The sequence below is a fragment of the Calypte anna genome, chromosome 2 (assembly GCF_003957555.1).
Source record: "Calypte anna isolate BGI_N300 chromosome 2, bCalAnn1_v1.p, whole genome shotgun sequence".
NCBI lineage: Eukaryota > Metazoa > Chordata > Aves > Apodiformes > Trochilidae > Calypte > Calypte anna.
In genome coordinates, this window is record NC_044245.1 from 103,564,799 (window position 1) to 103,587,607 (window position 22,809).

General features: G+C 38.7%; 1 protein-coding gene across 2 annotated transcripts in view; it reads left to right on the forward strand.

Moving 5' to 3' along the window:
- The window catches only part of GREB1L (GREB1 like retinoic acid receptor coactivator), a 140,888-nt gene that overhangs the window by 92,254 nt on the left and 25,825 nt on the right, over positions 1-22,809 (forward strand). For both annotated transcript variants that reach the window (XM_030444072.1, XM_030444073.1), the window contains 11 exons: positions 2,028-2,162; positions 4,014-4,151; positions 4,486-4,605; positions 6,299-6,436; positions 8,217-8,402; positions 14,240-14,566; positions 15,379-15,507; positions 16,089-16,223; positions 17,870-18,067; positions 20,213-20,393; positions 21,699-21,891. In XM_030444072.1, coding sequence (XP_030299932.1) covers positions 2,028-2,162; positions 4,014-4,151; positions 4,486-4,605; positions 6,299-6,436; positions 8,217-8,402; positions 14,240-14,566; positions 15,379-15,507; positions 16,089-16,223; positions 17,870-18,067; positions 20,213-20,393; positions 21,699-21,891 — 1,880 coding nt within the window. The remainder of the gene's footprint in view (positions 1-2,027; positions 2,163-4,013; positions 4,152-4,485; positions 4,606-6,298; positions 6,437-8,216; positions 8,403-14,239; positions 14,567-15,378; positions 15,508-16,088; positions 16,224-17,869; positions 18,068-20,212; positions 20,394-21,698; positions 21,892-22,809) is intronic.

The window sequence follows — 22,809 nt, forward strand, 5'->3', positions numbered from 1 at the left end:
TGCATACATATGTGACTGGGGGAGGGGGAGAGGGCACCTTTTTTTTGGTGGCGTGAATTCTGACATGTATTGCCTGTGATGGAGGTCTGACTTCTTCCCTCCGAGGCTTTGCATAGCTGTACTTAGAGCTGAATTCTCAGTTGCTTCAAAACAGGGTGCTTCCAATCAAGTTGCTTTCCTAAATTGTTTTTAGTTTATTGTCAACTCTTGCCCATTTTTTTCTTTTGAAGTTTTGTAAATATTTTTGTTTTCTGACCACGAGAGAAGAGAGCAGGTCAGTCTCCGAGTTCTAGAAGACAACCTATAAGTAGAGAGTTACAGGCAGGTTCAGAGTACTGCATTGAAATAATAGTTTTGTCATAGAAATTAGAGCACAACAGAGTTTTGAAATAACCACAGTTAGAGCTGACATTCCCGTGTGGCTGTGACATTGCAATCAGGTGTAGGCTCCCAGTTTCAGAATGGTGCTGCAGGAAGATTCAGTTCCATTCCAGAGAAGAGGCAATTGGCAAAGCAAAAATGGCTCACATCATGAATAGAATAAAAAATACAGTTTTATGCAGACACACAGGAGGGGAAACTTCTATTCAGGTGTCAAAAAGCTGTTAAGCAGCTAGAAGCAGAGTTTTACAATAGCAAGATGAACAATTTTAATGACTGGTAGTACTAAAAGTTCTGCTGAGGTACTGTTGTGTTGTTTAGACATATACATCTATGTTCATAGAGAAAATTTCAAGAAAATGTGTTCAACCTAGGAAGAAAAAAAACAAAACAAAACCAAAGTTCTGGACAGTCTACTTTGAGGAAGCTATTAACACTACATATTTGCTGCATCATATTTAATGAGAGACCATCATTTGCTTCCCAAGTCCCTGCCATGGTGGTCTATTTTGCCAGCTATTCAGTTTATTTCCTGTGAACGTGGACAAGGTTTTCTGGTGGAGCAGCAGTAGCAGAGGCTTCTGTGTTCATTCCCCATCTCAGTTACTCTGTCTGGCAAAGCAGACCCTCCTCCCCACCTTCCTTCACCAAATGGTGTGCTGCCTGAGGGTGAATGCATTTGGCAGATCAAGTTGGTCTTTGCCTTCTGTTTTCTTTCCCTGGCTATTTCCCTAGGTCATCTATAGGGGAACTTAGCCTACTTGCTGTAAATTACTTTCTGGACAGAAGCTGAGTTATTGTTCTTTCACCCCAGTTATAAGAGTTTGCATTTGTCAGGGTATGGGCACCTGAATGTTGAAGTTTTCTTGAAGCAAACTGCAGATATTAAATGCTGGGTATTAAAATAGGGCCTACAAGCTGAGGGACTTGCACTCAGTTCTGCTTTACAGGTTTATACATTGCTAGTATTAGAATATTTTTAAATTCAGTCTATCCATCTATAAATAGGGCTAGTGCTTTTCAGCCTCTTAAAGCATTCTAGGAAGCTGCTGTTTGTTTATTCATGCAAAGAGTTTGGGCTCATACCCTTCTATTTCTTACTCACATTTATAAATGGATGTACATTTATAATTGCCTTATAGATGGTTCTGCTGAAAAGAGGCTATATATTTGATATTTTTTTTCTGCCCTAAGTCAAGCTCAGCTGTGTCTGACAGAGGTTTGATAACTTGTTTTTGAAAACCACAGGTGATGGAGATTCCAGAGCCTTTTTAGGCAACTCATTCCAGTGCTTATTCCCTGTGCTTGCTGAGGATAGTTCACTTAAGCTCTTTGCCTTAGCTTTCTCATTTGTAACATGGGAAAGCTGTGTTTACTTCCCTATGCCACAGTGGGATGTTAAGGAGCATTGAGACACCCCTTTCTACAGTGTATGTGAATGCAAAATAATGTGAAAGAGATTAATCAGTAGGTTGTGAAATTCTATAGAAATGCCCAAGGTACACGATGGTTCCTTAGGAGTGTAAAAAAGAAGTTTCTATTATATGCAGAGATGAGTTTAGATAAATGTGTATGATACAAATTGCATATGCTCATTCTTGTATATATTTTTGATCATTACTTAATTTGAAAACTTATTTTCTCAGATTCTTCAGTGTTCAGTCCAGCAAAATCATCTTCTGCTGTTAACTTAAGTGGAACTCAGGACCCATCTCGAAACAAGAACATTGTGAAGCCCCTGGCTCTGTCAGTACAGCTTGTTGGAAAGGCATTTGCTGCAGGTATGGCTTTGCTATGCAGGATAGCTGAGAGATTTATCAGTTTCACAACCAAAAAATAATGAAGTAGTGGTTTTTGTTGGAAAATAAGAAAGGAAAGCATTCACTAGCATTCTCCAGAATTCTCATATTCTTGCAGTCTTCTGCACAGAGTATTTTTGTGGTTGTTACTGTCCCCAAACTGAGCTGCACCTTGGCTTTCAGGTTTGACATTCTGGTAAAAGTGCATGTCATATACCTAGGAGAGCACAAAAATCACCTATATGACACTCATTCTTTCCTGAGTGAGAGCTGTGTGTTATTTTGCACTTGTAGCAGGTATATCAGTATGCCATATACTTTAAATGGAATTTAGTCTCACTCAAAGGATTTTTAATACCTATGCTGTTTTGATTACTTATTTCTGCATTGTGTGTTTAATAAATTAGAGCCCTCAGCTGTGGCATCTGATTCCCTCACTGGTATTCTGTTGTGATTGTTCATTAATTTAGCTGGTTAGTCCTCTAAGCAATGGAAAAAAATTGTCACACTTATTACAAACATGCTCAAATAAGAAAAAATACTAATTTATTTTACTTATATATGCAGACTAGAACTATGTGCACGATTAGCATTATAGTACATGATTAATTATATCTGCTATTTTATACACTATAGATTATTATATATGCATAACACTGTGTTGTATCTAATGAATCATTAACAGTTCTTCATTTAAAATACCCTTCCTTCTTCATACTTGTGTAAGAGAAATTACTCCCACCATTTCAACCACTTCTGTAACTGACTTATGTCCACCATATCTGGTCATACCAAACTTTGGACTCAGAGTACAAGTTGGGGAGCTTACAATGGGCCATTGATATTATTAAAATTTTGCTAATTGACGAGTTGAGAATTTTGTGCTTGCATTTATTTGGATGACTGCTATGGGAGAGTTGCACATTACATTGTTTTCAGACAAATACCCACATTTCAGAATCTTTCTGTTGCAGCTGACATCAGCAAGCATCTGATGCTTGCAGCATCTCCTGCTGTTGCTCCTGGGATATGTTCCTGGAAGCTAAGTCCTCATGGAACTGGTGGATGCGGCAAGGAGCTGTAGCCCCCACTGGGATCTATATCTGCTTTGTGCAGTTTATGGAAATTCTTTTAGCTCTTGCAAAATTTAGGCTCTTCAAAACAATGAGGAGCAGCTCAGGAATGTGAGGATAACTTCTTGTGATCCTCCATTCTTGTAGTTCTGTTTTGTAATCTGGATATAGTGGGTCCTGCCCAGGGTGTCAGGCTTGCTGGGACTAGAGGATTATTTTAGGCAGAGGTAATAAAATGAAGCATCGTTTGTAGTGCTCAGAGCATGTGTACTTGACAGCAAACTGTCCTGTCTTCCTTTGCTAAGGCTTTAGATGAGAACCCTGAAGTGAATTACTGTGTATGGTACATGGATGGCTGGGGAAATAAAATATATGGATGCACCAAAGTGGCTTAGAAATCTTTACAAACTGAATTAATGATGTGCATTTTTTTTTTTAATTTTCAGTGTCCAAAAGTTTGTCACAAACTTCCAATTTCTAATTTATTTATTACTTATGCATATAATTTTGGTGGGGTTTGTTTTTATCTTCTACCTCTCTTCCTCACCCTGAAATCTTGACATTCTATTTTAGGGCTAGGATTTTGCAGTCTATGCCCAAATTATTCTCTGCCAAGTACACTTTGTGCTTTCCCTCAAGTATGTTTCTTCTGGTCACGCATCTTGCCCTGTTCTTTTGTGTCTGCATGCAGTGTTATTATTTTGTTTGTTTGTTTTCAAGATTGTCTCAAGTCACACATACTGTATTTTATTATACTCAGCTCCTCTTTCACTGCGTGGCACTGATGTTGCTAATGGAAACACTAATGGAGGAAGAAATAACATACTGAATTCTACAGTGTCTCGGCCAGTGCCTCACTCAACATCTCCAAGCCCTGGCTGTGCAGCTGGAGACCAAGGTAAAAAAAACCTCTCTGTTTTTCTATTTTAAGCTGCAATGGCTGAGCCTAAAATTCATTATTTTGTTTTTCTTTCCATCATAGTTGTTTATACATCTCAGTCTTTACAGAACCATTTGGGTTTTGGCGTGACCATTAATCATAACATTCTACTTTTTAACACAGGTAACAACTCTTTTCACATCATAGTCTGGCTTTGTGTAAATCTAGTTTCAAACCTCTGGCAATGAGTGACATGATACCAGATCAACACCAATGTGAAGTGGAAATGTGGGCTGGAATCTGGTCATTTGAGAGGATGGTGTTTAGATCTGTTTTTTCCTTTCCTTTTCAGCATCCATGTCCAGTTCTGGACCACCAAAGAAACGTCACCGGGGATGGTCTCCTGGGTCCCCAGTCCCTGCTTCTGGTGTGGCAGCATCTGTTCCTACAATTCGGCCTTCAGCAAGAACAGGTAAGATTTGAATCATACAGAGACATTGTTTTTAAAAAGTGTGCTCAGCCAGACTAGTAGTTCTGTGCAGCTTCACATAGGTATTGAACAGAAAACGTAAGTGAGCTTGTTGAAATAGTAGTTAAGGACACCATGGAGATGGTGTTCTACAGATGCCCCAGAGAAACACACAATTACCTTATCCTTCTTGCCCTAATCTGAGATGATACACAGGGAAAGCAGAACTATTAGGGGAGAGAGAGGAAAGGAAGATGTGAATAATATTTGTAAAAATTCAAAGCTATCTAAGTCTCCCAGCTGTAACTCAGTTCTTCTAAAATCATGCAGGTTCATGCATATATGAACCTATTTGAAGGATTTCCATTAGCCTTCACATTGAATATTATGTCTCAGCCAGGTATGGCTTTGTATAATTTTAACCTAAGAAAGGACACTGTTGTCCCCCAGGTCATGTTTAGTTATGGGCATGAAGTTTATGACACTGTGTGCCTGTTTTGCTTCGAAAAGCTGTAGAAGGATATGTAACATCATGACCTGAAATAGGATTAATTACTAGCATGGGTGAATTCTCATCAATAGCCACATAGGTACCTCTTTATACATAGCTATTAATAAAACTGTGCACTATTAAAGCACTTCTCAGTTGTGGAATTCAGCATATGTTGTAAGGGGGAATAAGCAGTTACTTATTCCTGTCTCTGTAGAGTGAGAAAAAACATATAATGAAGAAAAAAAAGCTGTTTGTAAGCATGCATAATACATTTTTAACTCTGCTTTGGAGGGCTTAGTTTTGGGGTATTTTGGAATTAATTTTCAGAGATATTCATCATAGGTTATGTGGTAGTGCAGGCCTCCCTACTTGAATATCTCAAAGCAATTGCAGCTTTTATAGGTTTCTAGCTTCAGAGAACTGCTGAAGAAATAAGGCAATCTCCCCCTTTTTTTTGAGTTTGTCTCCACCAATTTACTGCCTCTGCTGTGTACCCCATTTTCCATGGGTCTTTCTTAGTATTTTTTTTCTGTTGGATAAACAATTTCTACTGCTAAAACAAATGTGTTCATTCATGCTGCCTTTGCTTTTCTGTTGGTGGCATTGTTTGAAAAATCTGTTACAAGCCACCAAATGAAGCCTGAGAAACTTCTGAAGCAGACCTCATGCTGAAACCTGATTACAGATTACAATATTCTTGCAGTTTGTTTCCTTTTGCTTGTGAAAGCTGCTTTTACTCTCTCATGAGAAAAGCCTAATTTTTATCCTTGTAGCAACTGTTGAAGGACAGCTTTGAGATTTTTGGCCTGCATTTTTTTCTCTTATCTATGTGTATTCTAGGTCAAAAGTCAGAGAAGTCTCTTTTCTTGGATTGAGAGGTAGCCTCTGTCTTGGAGGTGGCCTTTTGGCTTAGTACTTGGCTTTGTTTAAAGAGGCATATTCAAAACTGTGTTTTCCTCTTTCATTCCCCATTCCCACCAACAATGAAGTGGTCAGGAAAAGTTTTATTTTAGGGGTAGGGCTACAGGAGGTTATAGGTTCTTAATTTAAATTACTTAAAACTAAAGCAGGAAATGCAGAGACCTTTTGAATTTTATTACAGTTAGTGATCTGCAGTAATTTTTGGTTTTTTACTTGTTCATACGGCCAAATCACAGTATGAGCCTTTTAGTAATGGAAACTTCTCTTTTCTTTATTTTATAGAGCCTCTTTTGTCAGTCCCAGTTCCTCAATCCATGTTAACTGGAATTTTACAGCCTCAACCCATCCCAGCAGGGGAGACTGTAATAGTTCCTGAAAACCTGCTGAATAACTCAGGAGTCAGACCAGTGATTCTGATAGGTAAGTCTTACAGTGGGGAATCAAATGGTGCATTTTGAGCAAATGCTCTTCTAGGACCAAGAGTTATTTTATTTCTTGTTGTTGGATCTGGCGTTCAGTATGATATGAAGTCAATTTGTCACAGATAGTTTGCTTTGTTTGCTCAACATTTAAAATTGGTAGTTAGGGCATTCCTGGAGAACCTGATTTGCAAACAGGTCATGCCTAGGTCAAATTTAACAAAACCTCTGGCCAAATTCAATTTTTGTACAAATAAGGTTTTTGTAAAATCCAAGAATAGAAATGCTTCCATGTAATGAAAATAACTTTCCAGTGTAAACAACTTACAAAACAAGCAACTATTTCCTGCAGTGTTTATAGTCCAGATCTTGAAGCCCAGGGATTCAACATGAGAACCAGAAAATTGATTTGGACTCACTAATCAGAAGTGAATCATGCTTATTTGTCTTTTTTAGCCCATACTTCTTGTAAGCAACTGAGATGACAGACCAGGCTTTTAAAATCCATTAGCTGTATGAAGTATATTGTTAACCCTTAGAAAGACATTACTTTGACTTTAAAAATATGACTCATAATACAAATATCCCGTTCAAGCTGAGCTACGTGGGCATACTATATTGAAAAGATGGGTCAGGTAGTACTGCCAAAATTTTGATGAGTGATTTTTTGACTCTTTAAATCTGTTTTCAGTGCAGCATCATAACGATGGTTGTTTGAAGAAGCTTCAGTGTTAACAGAACATGCTTATGAATACAATCTATGGAAAAATTATTATTTCTGGAGTTCTCAAAGTCTTCACTTGCACACATAGTCCTAATACACACAGTTCTCAGAAAATTAACAGGGCTGTGTACTAGGAAAACCATCATGGAGAGGGTTACATTCTGGTTTGTTTTGCCTAATGTTTGTGGTTTTTTGGTTTCGTTCTTTTTGGGGTTTGGTTTTTTTTTCTGGAAGCCTGTTCTAAAGCTCTACCATGGTGCTCTAGCGGTTTTCAGGGAAACACTTTCTTATTAAAGATGAGGGTGCCTACAGTCATCAGCTTAAGTGCAAATTGAATGCAGCCCTCAGCCTCTTGGAGAGTTGCCAGTGAAGTCTTCAGTTCGGCTAAACGTTTGTGGCCCTGAGAAACAGCATCCTAATAATAGCACAGAACCAGATGTACCCAACTGGATGGGGTTGGCAATTTTTTTGAAAGGAAAACATTCTCAAGGAGAAGAGGAGTTAGGCTGTGCTCATGTGCTTTACCTAGGAGAACAGCATGTTTAGTTGTTGATGTTTATTTAAGCTGTTCATGGAAACAGTGGCAAAAAAGTGAAATCAATCACAGCAATAGCACAGTGGCTCAGTCAATGCTAATGTGACTTTTGCTGCTTTTATAATGTTAAGATCAATGTCCTTTTGCTTCCATTGATTCTCTTTTTTTTTGTAGACTATATTCTGCAGTACATTATATTATGTATTTAAAGGTCAGAGAAAGACCCAAATAGATAATATTCCCATTTGTATTTGGATAGCAATAATTATTATCCTGCTGGTATACAGTTATTGTTAGTTTTTGCAAACCTTTGTGATTACTTGTTGTAAAACACAGCAAAGGATCACTGGCCCATGTCGTTTATTTTGTAAGCAATTTGAATGCCCAGAACACTCACGGGTGAAGTATGTTTTGCAGCATAGCATTCAGAAGCAGCTTGGGAATGTATATGGTGTGCAAGATTGCATGAGGTGATGTATTTTGTAAATTTCTGGGGTTATCTTTTTGTTTCTTTTATCAAAGGTTATGGCACTTTACCTTATTTCTATGGAAATGTGGGTGATATTGTTGTAAGTCCCTTGCTGGTGAATTGCTACAAGATTCCACAGCTGGAAAATAAGGATTTAGATCTCTTGGGTTTGACCAGCAGTCAGCTGCTAAGTGTGGAGAACATGATACTTCTAACTATTCAGTATCTTGTCCAACTAGGTAAGCAATTTGTCATAAGCTCTTGTTTTTATTTGTGACTTTTTTTTTCTCCCCCCCCCTTCTGTATGTCCGTTTCAGAGCCAATTTTCTGGCTCTTTTCGTGCCTGGAAGAGGTAAGTGGCTCCATCTAGCGTGTGAGACTTGGCTACTTTGTTCTTCAGTTAGAAGAAATTAAATGAATTTGAAGGCTGATGCTGCTTCTGCTCTCCATATGGGGATTGACCAGGTCACCTTTGTGAAATCGATTTGCAATGCAGATAACTAATTTGCTTAGAGTATCCAGCCATCAGTTATCACAGCTTCTTCTAAGGACACTCGGTCTGTTTTATTCAGTTTTGTGACAAATGCTGGCAGATGTGTGATGGTCATCATTGTTTTGGTGACAACACTGTTTACATGAAAACCACATTTGTTATTCAGACTAAGGCAAGTTATTCAGTGAAAATCTCATTCTTGTAGATGTTTTTGAAATGGAGTCTTTGCAAGTTTGAGAGCAAGCCAGGTTTTCTTTCTGTTGTTTCAGGTGCAGACATTTTTCCCTACCTTAGAATGAAAGGCAGCATCTTAACAGTAAGGTTTCAGAACTTAAAGTGTAATTCAGGATAGTGTTGGGAGACTTCTCACAGCAGTCTCAGTGTTCATTTCTGTATTTGAAAAGATGCTGCTTATCATAGAGGAGTGTGAAATGACTTGAGTGAGGAGCACACTGCTTCCCTGTACTATCTTTCTGATAGGCCATCTGTAATATGTAATGGTGTGAAATGTGCAAGCACTTCAAAAGAAGGACAACTGGTGATAACTCTATCATCTGGGGAGTAAATGTACTCTCTAAGTTTAATCCATGTGTTCTTAACAATCTTCTGTTCTCTGTTGATGCAGTACTGTTACAGGCAGGAAGGAGGCCATCTTCTCTGTTGTAATAGTGACCTGTTTGCTTTATTTATCATTCTCTGCCTTAGTAGCCCATTGGATGCCAGGTTAGAGCTGACAAAGTGTTCCTTCGTTTTTTTACAGGCTGAATATTTTTCTGTTGCCCTTCTCTCAGTAGGCTTAATTTATTTTTATTTGGAAAGTTTGTAGGGTCTGCATGTGAAAACCAGCTGCCTCAGTTCTGGATTGATAGAGGCAGCCTGTGCATTTCCTTCAGAGAAACATACAGGCAGCTGATACAGCATTTCCATTTCAAAAGAAATTATTTATCAAAACCTATTAAGTCAATGAACCAAACTTCATGAACAAATCCAACCTCAGATGGATGCAGTAAGTCTATACATGCTGCATACTAAAGGAGGCTTTGTGCAAAGCTTCTGGAGCTGAACTGGGCTTGCAGGCACCATGCCTTCAGCATGAAGAAGTTCCCTTATTAGCAAGTGTTTAGTTTGGCTTTTGTTCTTAGCTGTGCAAAGCTGAATAGTTTTCTGTTTGGCCTTATGTGGAGATAGGCACTAGCACTGTAAGAAGAAAAAGCCTAATGAGGAAAAAAGTAAAAACATTCTGCAGAGCATAGGGTTCAAACCATGCTCCTGGTTTGAATATTGCTATAAACTTTAAATGGTTGGATATGTGACAGCTGAACTGTAGCCTTTATGCTATTTTGTAAAATAAAAGTAGATTAAAGGTGATTGGAGGGCGGCCAGTTTGAAGAGAAGAGAATCAAACTCTCATCAATTAACAGTTCATTCATGTGAGGTTCTTTTTTTCTTGAGAAAAATGGTCTAAAGTGTTCTTTCTTCCTGGGTGTATTGTGAAAGACTAAGTTAAAGGCAAAGATAAAAAAGCAGACAGAAAAATGAAATAGATACCGAGCCTTGCCTAATTTTTTCAGATCCTATGACTTACACAAAGTATGTTTGCACAAAACTGTGATCACAGATCATAAGAATATTAATGAAAGTGCTCCATTTGCTGAAAAAAAAGCTATATCTGAGAATTCCTTTGAGTTTTCCTGTAGGATCATGACAAGATTATTAATTGTAGGATAATGCTGTTGTGTTTACAGAAATCAGCAAGCAATCTCACAATGATACTACAAATCGAAGCAAACAAAATAACTGCAGTTCAGATGCTTTCATTTCAAATCTACTGTTGTTCCCCTCTACTTGGCACTGGTGAAGCTGCACCTTGAACATTGTGTTAATTTTTGAGCTCCTCACTACAAAAATGACATTCAGGTGGTGGAGCTAGTCTAGATAGGGACAGTGGAGCTGGTGAAGGGTCTGGAGCACAAGTCTTATGATGAGTGTTTGGGGGAACTGGGGTTGTTTAGCCTGGAGAAAAGGTAACTGAAGGGGAGACCTTACTGCTCTCTCCAGCTACCTGAAAGGAGGTTGCAGCAGGGTTGGGGTTGGTCTCTTCTCCCAAGTTAGAAGGAACAGGACAAGAGGAAATGGCCTGAATCGCAGAATCACCTTAGTTGGAAAAGACCTTCAAGATCATCAAGTCCAACCATTAACCTAAAACTGATATGACCTTAACTGAGCCATATCCCTATGTACTGTTTCTATATAACTCTTAAATACCTCCAGGGATGGTGACTCCTCCAGTGCCTGGGGCAGCCTGTTCCTATGTCTGAGAACCCTTTTGGTGAAGAAATTCTCCCTAACATCCAATCTAAATCTCTCCTGGCACAACTTGAGGCCATTACCTCCTGTCCTCTCACTTGTAATTTCATTGAGCAGACTGATCCCCGCCTTATGCAGAGCAATAACGTTTCCCCTCAGCCTCCTTTTTGCTGGGCTAAACCACCCCCGCTCCCTCAGCCACTCCTGGTAAGATGTATGCATCAAACCCTTCATCTTTGTTGCCTTTCTTTGGACATGGTCTAGTAGCTGAATGTCCTTTTTGTAGTGAGAGGCCCCAAACTGAACACATTACTTGAGGTGTGGCCTCACCAGTGCTGTGTACAGGGGTAAGATCACCTGGTCCTGCTGGCCACATTGTTCCTGATACAGGCCAGGATGCCACTGGTCCTCTTAGCCACCTGGGCACACTGCTGGCTCATGTTCAGCTGGCTTCAGGTCAGGCCACCAGCTGGATTTAACTGCGTCGGGCTTGGCCATCCAACCAGTTTTTAACCCAGCAAAGTGTATGCCCAACCAAGCTGTGAGCAGCCAATTTCTCCAGGAAAATGCTTTGGGAAACTGTGTCAAATGCCCTACTTAAGTGCAGATGGACAACATCCACAGCCTTTCCTTCATCCAAAAAATGTGTGTCACCTTGTCATAAAAGGAGATGAGGTTTGTCAAACAGGACCTGCCTTCCATAAACCCATCCTGACTGGACCTGATCACCTGGTTATCCTGCATGTGCTGGATGGTACTCAGGGTGATCTGCTCTGAAGTTCTGCTGGGGGAGGTTCAGATATTAGGCTAAATTTCTTCACCAAAAGGGCTGTGAAGCACTGGAACAGGGTACCCAGGGAAGTGTTGGAGTCATCATCCCTTGAGCTACTTAAAAGACTTGTAGGTGTGGTTCTGAGGGACATGAGTAAGTGGTGGACTTGGCAGCACTGGGTTAAGAGTTGGTCTCAAATGATCTTAAAGGCCTTTTCTAACCTAAATTGCTCCATGATTGTACGAAGACTATACACAGTTAAAGCTGTGTCTGTGAGCATAGCACTGCTATTAATAAGTTCCAATGAATGTGATAAAGGAATAAGTAAAAAAGAGTTATGGTTTATTTCAGTGTTTTTTTTTTATGGTCTGTCTCCTGTACTTACACAGATTTCACATTTGTTATCTTTGGCAGCATTGGCAGCGAAGTGTTCTCAGACTTTGTTTTTATACCTCAGAATGGCCATATTTGTACTATGGGTTACATTCTATCATTTGTAATCATCTGCTTTTTACTGTTGCTCTACTGTGTCTACAACACAACCTCATGCTCTGCCTTCAGAGGAAGGGATATTCAGACACACAGAGAAGGTTATTCCAGAAATTACCCCAGTCCTAAGTGCTTGAAGGAGTTGTTCTCCATGGGGTGCACCATGAAGTGTGCCTACCCAGAAATGGATGGCATTTGGATATTTTATCTTAAACTGTAGGTGTCTTTGGAAGTATAAGTATGTTAATAAGGTGTTCCTCAGCTATGAATTTTACGTAGTATTGTTCTTTTTGCAGTTCCATTTTCTGAAATCAAGGTGATCCTTTGTCTATGCATTTTTGTAGAGAAACTTCCAAATACACTTAACCTTGACAGATTTCAGTGTGTGTATTTATGAAACTGTATATATGAAACTATAATTTTGGTTTCCATCTCATATGGATAGTTGTTGTGGAAAAAGACTGTTGTTAGCCAGCTGTGGTATTAAACACTTCACTAATTTCAGAACATTTTCTTAACAGTGCTTTTCAGATAAGTATATTTTTAAAGTTTTTGTCTTAGAAATAACGTGAATGAAATTCTATGTGTGGTCATACAGATTTTTTTCCACTGGTATAGTAGTTTTTTTATTTTCTTGGATCCTAAGTAACCTCCCTCAATTCATCAGAAGTTTGGTTTTATTTCTTTTAGTGTAGATGATCTTTTTTGCTGTGTCTGATATATCGTAGATAAATTTCTGCACATGATTTTTCTCTTTTCTTCGATTTCAGTGATGATTTATTTTCTTCTATTTCAAGATAGACATGATTCTGTATTAGAAGGGAAAGGAAAATATAATCGTGAAAAAGAGAACTGTAAAGAGAGTTATACCCATAGTGCATTAAATTAGACTCATCAGAACTTTTTGGTTTCCAGAAAAATGAAAACAGCCTTGCATTTTTACAAGCCTATAGTTATCCTACCATCCTATGGGAACTGGGTGGTGACACTCTCCATATGTTACTTTTCAAAAAGGTTAAATGACAGCTGGTAGCAATTTTTTCAGATTATGTATTATGGGTTATTTACACACTCCCTGTCCTGCTTCTCACACAACCTTTCCATTTCCTTTATTTCACTGCCCCTGTTGCTTGGTTTCTTTGAACCTGAAAGCAAACATAAAATCCAGCTTTTCACCTATCTCTGGTGTTTAAGTTTTTCCTTTTTGTCACAGGAAAGCAAGGTGGTGATGCATGAAGCTGTCTCCTTGGGCACTGACATAGAATCTTGGAAATTTAACTACAGTTACTTTTTACTCTATATTCATAATTCTTTTTCATCTGTTCTCAAGTATCATTGACAGCAAGACAAATCCTACTGAGGAAAATGTTAATTAGAGCTGCATTGGAGCACTGATCCTAAGATAGGATAGCTTATATTTCTGATTTCCAATTCAAATTTACATTAGAGTTTACAAAGTCTGAGGAATAGACATCTAAAGCTGCATAAACAGCTTAATGTTAGCAGTTTGAAGATCTGCTAAATTAAACTAATTTAACTAAAGGACAAAGGGAGCTTAAACACATTTATTTGCATCTATGCTTAGTTTACTAATATGCATGATGAGAAAAAGCAAAACGAAGACCACTTGACAGACTTTGTCATACTGTATGGTTGTAATTGGACTGCAAGTATAAGCATTTGGGTTTTCTGCTATAAAACATATGGAGGCTCTGTGAATAATCCTTCTGAACCAGGCAAAATGCACGTTTTCCCACTCTCTTGTTTATCCCACTGGTTTCTGAAGGTAGAAAAGCTAGGAGTATGATGGAATACCTCATTGTGTTTAGAAAAAAAAACAAAAAAACCAAGAATATGTCATGTGGGTAGGTAGCCCCTCAATCACGAGTGGGTTTTGTCACGATGAACACTATGGCAAAGGAGATTCTCAGCTCAAGATAGACATGTAATTATCCCTGGTTTAATAACATTTTGATACTAGATACTCTTCTTCTGTTTGCTTGTTTTCAATATAGGTCCTGACCAGATACCCCTGAGGGAAGAATTTGAACAGATCATGTTGAAAGCTATGCAGGAGTTCACTCTAAGAGAGCGATCCTTGCAAATGAGCGCTCAGTGCATCTCCGTGTCACCAGGTCAACTCCCTTGGCTTGCTAGGTTAATCGCTAGCGTGTCCCGGGATCTTGTGCACGTGGTTGTTACCCAGAACTCACTGGCAGAGGGCATCTCGGAGACCTTGAGGTCTCTCAATGAAATGAAACATCAGCAAAAGCTCCCAGATTATGTTGTTGCTATTTGCGCATCAAAGATAAGAGGAAATGAATTCTGCGTAGTAGTCCTGGGTGAGTATATTTGCAGTATGCTTCAAATGCCAGTGCAGGTTTTGCTGAATTAATATCCTGGATTTCAGCTTTTAAATCCCTCTTGTTCTTTTTGTTCTCCTTTGTATTTTCCACTTCAATGTCACAGCTTACTATTCATCCATGTCAAGATGGAGTCCAGGAGGATGTAGAAGTACAGCTGTATGCCAGTCATTCCTGTTCCTTGAGAGGCCTGACACTTACTGTCTGTGTGGCTACCTCAGAAATATCTGGAAGTGGCCCAGTGACAAAATAGATGCCTTGTCTTTGTTTTGTGTGACAGCCGTGCTGTTTCACTTGGCAATACTGGATTGACCACAGTCTTTTACAGACCACTGAAAACCAGAACTTGTTTACCTTGCTGATTTTCAAATTTTGCCCTCGTGACTGGCTATGATGTTTGTGTGTGCATAGGTGCATCTGGATGGAAGTGAATTTTGACTAATCATCTTGCCTTTGTAGGCAGATGTGTCAGTAATATCAATTTTTATCTTCTTTTTCACACCAGGAACAATTACTTTTTCATATTTACCCATTCCATTTGAGATACAAGCACTTATTTTGTGTATCATTTGTCACCCAAGTGTGCAAAGTTATGGGCAACAGCTTGCAAAGGCTGTGCTAAACCAGTAATACTAATTCTCCCATCGCTAGCGAAATAGACTTGAGACTACCCAGTCTGCTGGGTAAAGGCAGTGGAGATCCATGACTGAAGATCAGTGTGCCCCAAGCTGTAGGAAGAAAAGTTTGTTGATTGTGCATTGTGTTAAAAATTGCTCTTGCTTTTTCCCCAGGTCAATATCAATCTAGGGCACTTGCAGAAAGCATGCTTACAACCAGTGAATTTTTAAAAGAGATCAGTTACGAGCTCATCACAGGGAAAGTTAGTTTCCTGGCATCACATTTCAAAAATACATCTTTGGGTGAGTAATCCTAAGAAACAGAAATTCCAGTCAAGATCATTTCTTTAGGGTTGCTGTCTCTCCTGCTGAGCAGTTAAAGTGCACGTGGATACAGCTATGCCCTCTCCACTGCGATGCATTCTTTCCTTCTCTCCTTTCCCTGCATGTAAAGGAGTGCTCATCTCCTGCACCCTTGCAGTGCTTGTTACTCCTCATGTGGCAAAACATTTTTAACACTGTTCATATTCCTGAATTTGATGGCAGGTTACCAGTGCGTGCATGAGTCTTTTATTGTTGTCATTTTTAGCACAGGTTTTAGATATTGTTTTATAGTGCATATTTCTTTGTAATTACCAGATGTTACTATTAGCTGTAAAGGCACGGAGCTGAAATTATTCAGCTGTGGTTTGTTTTTGGAATTCATTCAATTGGTGAATCAGTAAATAAGAGAAAAATATCATCCCTCCCTCTCTGTATCTCTACTCCCCTGACCCTTCACAGATTCAGCATCAGCTTTATTGAGAACATGTGTGTAAGTAATATGCTATGTCATGTGTCTGAAATGACATTCAGATAATTTGATGTTGTTAATTCTTACCTAGGTGATGATTTGGACAAGCTGCTGGAGAAAATGCTACAGCAGCGAGGGGAAAGTGTCATTATTCCTTTTAATGGAGATGTTAGTGAGTGTGTGTCATCTCAGGAAGCAATTGCCATGGTTTCTACACAAGAACCAGGTAATTTATTTTTTTTACATGCAAGATCTGAAGTGACTAAAATGCATGCATCTGAGAAAAGTCTGAGGACACAGCTGCTGTCATATTGCCAACCTTCAAATATTAATACTGCCAGCTGAATGTAGCGATACATCAGTGTCACAAACAGAAAGTCTCTGTAGTAACCTTCAGCAATGTTTTTTCTGCTGTTTTATAGTTTCCAAGATAAAAAACATCATCTTCTGTACTAAGCAGAATAGAGAAGATGTATGAGAATAGAGAAGATTTGTAATGTTGGCATTTTACCCTTTTGTGCCTAGAGGAGGAGTGTAACCATGGGCTAAAGGCAAAAGGGAATGGTGTTCATGTTCCTATTTCCTCAGGTGTCATGCTGTATCTTAACTTTTGATTTTTCTCACTTTCCACATGTAAAACATGTAACAATATCTGCTACACTTTTGTGCCCTGAGACTTAAATTTTCAGGGAAAGTGTTCTAACAGCTTGGATTGAAGGTACTAAGCAAATGTAATCTATAATTCAGTTATTAAAGTTCTGTCTTAGTGTAATGTGATGAGATACTTAGGTGTAAAAGGTAAGTTAGAGCTACTTGTCTAAGAATGCTAATTATAATTTTCCCATTCTGGAATTCTCTCATTATTCAGAATTTTAACCATGCTTTCCATATGACAGTAAAAGATACACTGAGCTGCTCTGAACGTCAAGACTCTATTTAGCAGATTCAACCTCCAGTATAGCTTTTTAACCTGTGAAAGAGAACTCTGCTATCTTAAATTAATTAGCTCTGCATTTGATCTGAATGAAAGCAAGGTGGTTTATAGTCTCCGCATGGATCAAAATCATGTTAGGACAGCTGCCAGGTGCACTGCTTTTATAAAGCTTCATGTTTTCTCAAATGACTATTCTGAGCTAGTTTTGTCTCTAAAATATGGCTGTACAGTGGTTGAAGCTACTGGGAAGCTGCCTGAATAAAAAAACAGGAGAGGTAAGTCTCCTAGGCAGTGAGAGGGACCTTTCTCCCATAGTGGATCTTCTGAAATGATCACTGAGGTAGTCTAAGCAGGAGATAAGCACACACACACACATATATGTAGGTATATATGTACCTAACATACCAGGTTTTTACCTCAGACACCTTCCAACTTTCATGTAAATTGCAAGATTTTGTCAAGTGGCTTTTTACTTTAAAAAGCAACAGTAGTTATTCTGTTTTAAATTTTCATTAGTTTTGGATTTTTTTAGTTGTTGTTTAAAGAAATTTGCCCTAGGTAATTTTTATGATAAGCAGTTCATAAATGAGAATTTAATTCGTTGTAGAAGCACTGACATAAAAAAACCCCTGTAATGATATTACAGGATTCATTTTTATGCTATTAATTCGTAGTTGTCATTAAATGACAAAAAAACCCTCAAAACACTTAGGAAATGTGCAGTACTTGAGGTCATGTGATATATCATCACATTTTGATCAAAAAAGGAAAGTTGACATTTGTGATCTGGACCCAGCTCTCCAGAGTGTTGAGTTTCATTCTGGTGAGTGATTTTTCTTCTTATAATGGAGGGTAGGGTGATGCTTATTGAGGGGGGTGGGAAAGCAAACCTGTTTCTTGCTGTGTTTTGTTTTCTTTTTCAAACAAACGCACTCTAGATTTGGATGTTGATACCTTCCAAATTTACCAGCCACAGCTTACAGTTGCCAGAAAGCTCTTGTCCCAGGTATGTGCTATAGCAGACAGTGGCAATCAGAGCCTGGACCTGGGCCACTTCAGCAAAGTAGATTTCATCGTTATCGTTCCCCGTTCGGAAGTGCTGGTGCAGCAAACTCTGCAGCGGATTCGACAATCAGGTAAAAGGGAGGGGGAGGAAAAGAGACAGTGAAACCAAAATATGTGGTGTTATCAAATTGTTTCTGATGCAAATGGAGAAGTAAGTTGCTGCTGTGTGAATTTGGCATGTGGAATGTTAGATCAGCCTGGAGAAGAGGAGGCTCGGGGGAGACCTCATCACTCTCTACAACTCCCTGAAAGGAGGGGGTAGCTGGGTGGGGGTTGGTCTCTTTTCTCAGGCAACTCTCAGTAAGACAAGAGGGCATGGACTTAAGCTCTGACAGGGGAGGTTTAGGTTGGACATTAGAAAGAATTTCTTTACCAAGAGGGTGATCAAACACTGGAATGGGCTGCCCGGGGAAGTAGTGGATTCTCCATCCCTGGAGATATTTAAAAAGAGACTGGATGTGGCACTCAGTGCCATGGTCTGGTAACCGCAGCAGTAGTGGATCAAGGGTTGGACTCGATGATCTCTAAGGTCCCTTCCAACCCAGCCAATTCTATGATTCCATGATTCTATGATCCATTAGGTGGTAGTATTGATGAATTCAGGATATGTCTTCCTTTCATAACTGCACATAAGCTGTACCATGCAAGTGTCAAAAACATTGTCATATTTGTGCAGGTCTGAGGAATGTGTGATCCAAAGAAGAATTCACCTCTCAAAATTGGGAGAGGATGGGAAAGTGTGACTGTTCAGGGCTTTTATCCCCCAGAGTTGTTGGTGCCCATTTGTTCTAGGTACACATTTGGGTATTTGCTCATATGTGTTAGGAAAGATGTATGTGCAGGAAGCTCTCTTATTAGGTAGATAAGTGCCTGAGTATTGTATTCACACTGGTGCACAATAATTGCCACGCTGGTTCAGATGGTGGATTTTCTTGTTTCAGGTTCTGTGGTAGCCATGACTGGTACCAAGTGCTCTAAGAGAAATAAGAGCCTTAGAGGACGGGTGATGGAGAATGACCTCTGTTATCCATTCTGTTAGTGTTTGAAATGTGTGCAGAAAAGCATATGAATTTCTTTGTGGACAAAATTAATTCTGTCTAATAGAACTAAGGACTATTTGTGTAACTGTTTGGTCCTTTCTAGCTCTTGATCACTGGTATGTGGGTGTAATGAAGGCCTAAGGATACACTTTTTGATTGTAGGGGTGTGCCTAGTGGTCAGTGTTGTGGTCCATCTCTGTGGTTTTTTTCTCTTCTTTGTACTCTTTTACTTGTTAAATGGAAAAAACAAAATAGGTTACTTGAAGTACAGGTTTCTTTTCCTTTCTAATACAACTTCATGAGGTTTTTTTGTTCCATTTTGTTCCAGAGATTTTCTGGCATCTGTTAAAAGGTTTTCACACTTTAAAATTTTTTTCTAAAAAAGAAATAATGAGTGGTTTTTACTTTACTTTTTAAAATAGTTGTTTAAAATCATTAAGATGCTGGTAAATTTTTTGTTGACCTACATTTCACAGTAGCTTGTTGCTGCTTTTTAAATTCAAATAGTGTTCAAAGCCATACACTGTAGAATCTCAGAATGTCAGGTTGGAAGGGACCTCAAGGATCATCTGGTCCAACCCTTCTAATATTACTTTTTGTGTGATATGTCTCAGCACCTCATCAAGCTGGATGATAGCCATCATGCCTACTTTGTGGCTATGATAACAATCTAGCATTACAAAGACTGCTACAGTTATTCTATTGATACAAAAGTTGAAGCAGAACATGAAAAAAATATGATATGATACTATATGTAAATTTGTGATTTTTACAGAGGAAATATTGGTTGAATATTTTCTGACTTGAGCAAGATAATTATATTAGCTCAGTGTGGTCAAGTTTGGCCTATGACCATGGACCACTGTCAGCTGTGCAGTGATCTGGAATTTTTTTGTGGAGGTCTGATTTTTAATTTTTTTTTTTCCTTTTCAATAACTTGAGGAGTCTTTGAAAGGTCTTCAGGCACTTCTTTTGAGGAAATACAGAGATGAAAAAAACCTATTTCCATCCCAGTTGTGAGAAAAAGTTCACTTGAATAATCACTTTCTTACTAGGTTGTATCAGTGTTTTGGCTAAGTCCACCTAATTTGGTGGGCAAGTGGCAACGTGGTGTGGACTCTTCATTTTTGGATGCACTCAAAGGTGAAGATTTCTGTTTATATTCTTTTCTGACAGGTGTCCTTGTGGACTTGGGCCTAGAAGACAATGGAACAGCGTATCAGAGAGCTGAGAAATATGTGGTTCGGCTGGACAACGAGATTCAAACAAAATTTGAAGTTTTCATGAGACGAGTGAAGCAGAATCCCTACACACTCTTTGTGCTGGTTCATGACAATGCCCACATGGATTTGACAAGGTAGATACTTCCATCTACCAAACTAAAACTATGCTCTCCCAATATGTTTCCATTAGGTTTTTCAAAAGCCTTAGACACCCAGTGCTTTCTCTAGGCCTAAGTAATCTTGGGCCTCAAAATCAGAAATAATAATTTTTGTTCACCCACAATATTTGGTTGACTAATTCTGAGTCAGTTGAAGTTAGGTGAGATTAGTTTTCAGATTTTTGGATTCCTATCAGGACTGTGCAGGGGCTAGTGCTATGGTACAAAGTCCAGGGAAAGGAGATGGATTTGCCAACATTCTTTGTTCCTCTTTTCTTTTTCATGTTCCTACTTTTTTTTCTCTTGCCAAACTAAAATTTCACCCATGTTCATAAGCCACTCACATTTTAATTTGTGTTTTTATTCTTGATGATAGTGTTATTTTTAATAGAAAAACACAGACACATAGACACATTTAACTGCATACATCATCTGAAAAATGCCCTGTTTACTGTCAGAGAAGGATTTTTAAAACCATCTGTTGGATTTGGCTAGTGTTAGGTCTGAATAAAACAACACATACATACACGTGCAGCATTTCTTCACATTGAATCACAACTTTACTATGTAAAAAGAAATCAATACCTCAAGCTAACCAGTCTGCTCTTGCTCTATAAGTTAACTGTGGAGAAAAATGTTTATGTAATTTAGACATGGCACATAAGGTTGTGAGATTCATTTGAATATCAAAGTTATAATATACAAAATACTTTCTTTGAAGGACAGCTGATATCCACCATCACATTCTTGTTTCTGTCTTGGCTGTGCATTGAATTTGGAATTCCTGAGTATTCTGGAGGGGAAGATAATTCCAGGACCTGAAAATCAGGACATAGGAGACCATCTCATTCTTTAGTCTTTTAGAGATATATTGTTTCAGGATGAAAATTCCACTTGATTTTGTAAAATTGTTGCTGTATCCTCACCCCCCAGCTCATGCAACAAGTGTTTCTCAGCAATAGGGATTTATTCAGTTTTGGCTTGTTTTTTGTTTCCTCCATCTAATGCAAAGTTGTGACACTAAATTACCTTTTCACTGCCAGTGGATTTTGGTCCTTTATTAAGATTTCCCCCCCCCTCCCTCCTCACCCCCCAGTTGCTTGAATTTTCCCACAGAGAACACCGAGATGATTTTGACATCTTTTCACCCTCCCAAAGAGATTTTCGAGCTGTGATTCCCAGTGACATGATCATTTGAAGATATTTTTTTTTCAGGAACATAGCAATCCATGGAATCTGAGGATGTCAGTAAGGCAATTCTTTGCATTCTTATTTCTGCAGTGCCATTTCAAGTTCCCTGTCACACGGTGAGCCGAGTCACGGTCTGGCTGACAGAGTTATTAATTGCAGGGAGGTCCTTGAAGCATTCAACCTCCTTGTTCTTCAGGTCAGCTCTTTTCCTTATGCCTTACAAACACAGCAGTCCAGGATCAGCTCTAGCAATGAGGTGCATTGGATACAGTTTGATACTGTGGTAAGTGCTTAATTGTTAATTTTACCTCTGAACTCTAATGCAGACTTTGCACCTAAATGGAATCTCTCAGATGTGTGTGGTAGGAAGAGGCTTTCTTAGCTGAAGTTTGTTCTCTCAGTGTACAGATAGCACAGTCCTGGGATGCTGATAGTAGAGGCAAAATTGACATTTAGGCTCAGAAACTGCATGTTTTTCTTCACTCAGTCATGTAGTATAAGAAATTACTTTCTATACTCTGGTCAAAGATGTAGATGTGCCATAAAGCACTGGAGCTGGCTTTCTGTTTTCAAGCATTCTGACATTTGACTTTTAAGTTATATGTAACAGCCTGTCAAGTCTGCTCATTACTTTTCTGATACTAATAAAAGTTGCATGCAGAGTTTTAACAAGTTATGGTACTGTAGATGCTATCACTGCAGAGAAGAAGATATGTTGGATATTCTGCACCATTAGCTTTTTCCATTATTTCAGCCAGATGATTCTGAGGATGTTTTTGGGTAAATCTGCTTTAAAAAGCACCTTTTCCCCTTTTTCTTATTTGGTATACCTACATCAAGCTTGACTTTACTGTCTTGAGAGGATCATTGGTTTCTGTAAAGTGTTTCAAAGAGGTATCTGTAAAAAAATAGTAAAACAAACAGAATTGTGCAAATGAGGGAGTGAATGAACATTCAGAGTTTGCTTTTGGCTGATTATTAATATGAGCCATTGTGGTGACCTTCCGTAAAATGGTCTAGACAATTTTTTGTTTCCCACAAGTTAAGAATAAACAGCCTTCAGTCTTCTTCATAAATAAATACCCCACAAAAAGGAGAGACTGTACATGATTAATTAAATTCCTAGTGATTACTGATGATGTAAATGCATTGGAAAACATGCTGTACTTGTAGCAAAAGGCATAATGAAGTTTTCTGCCTT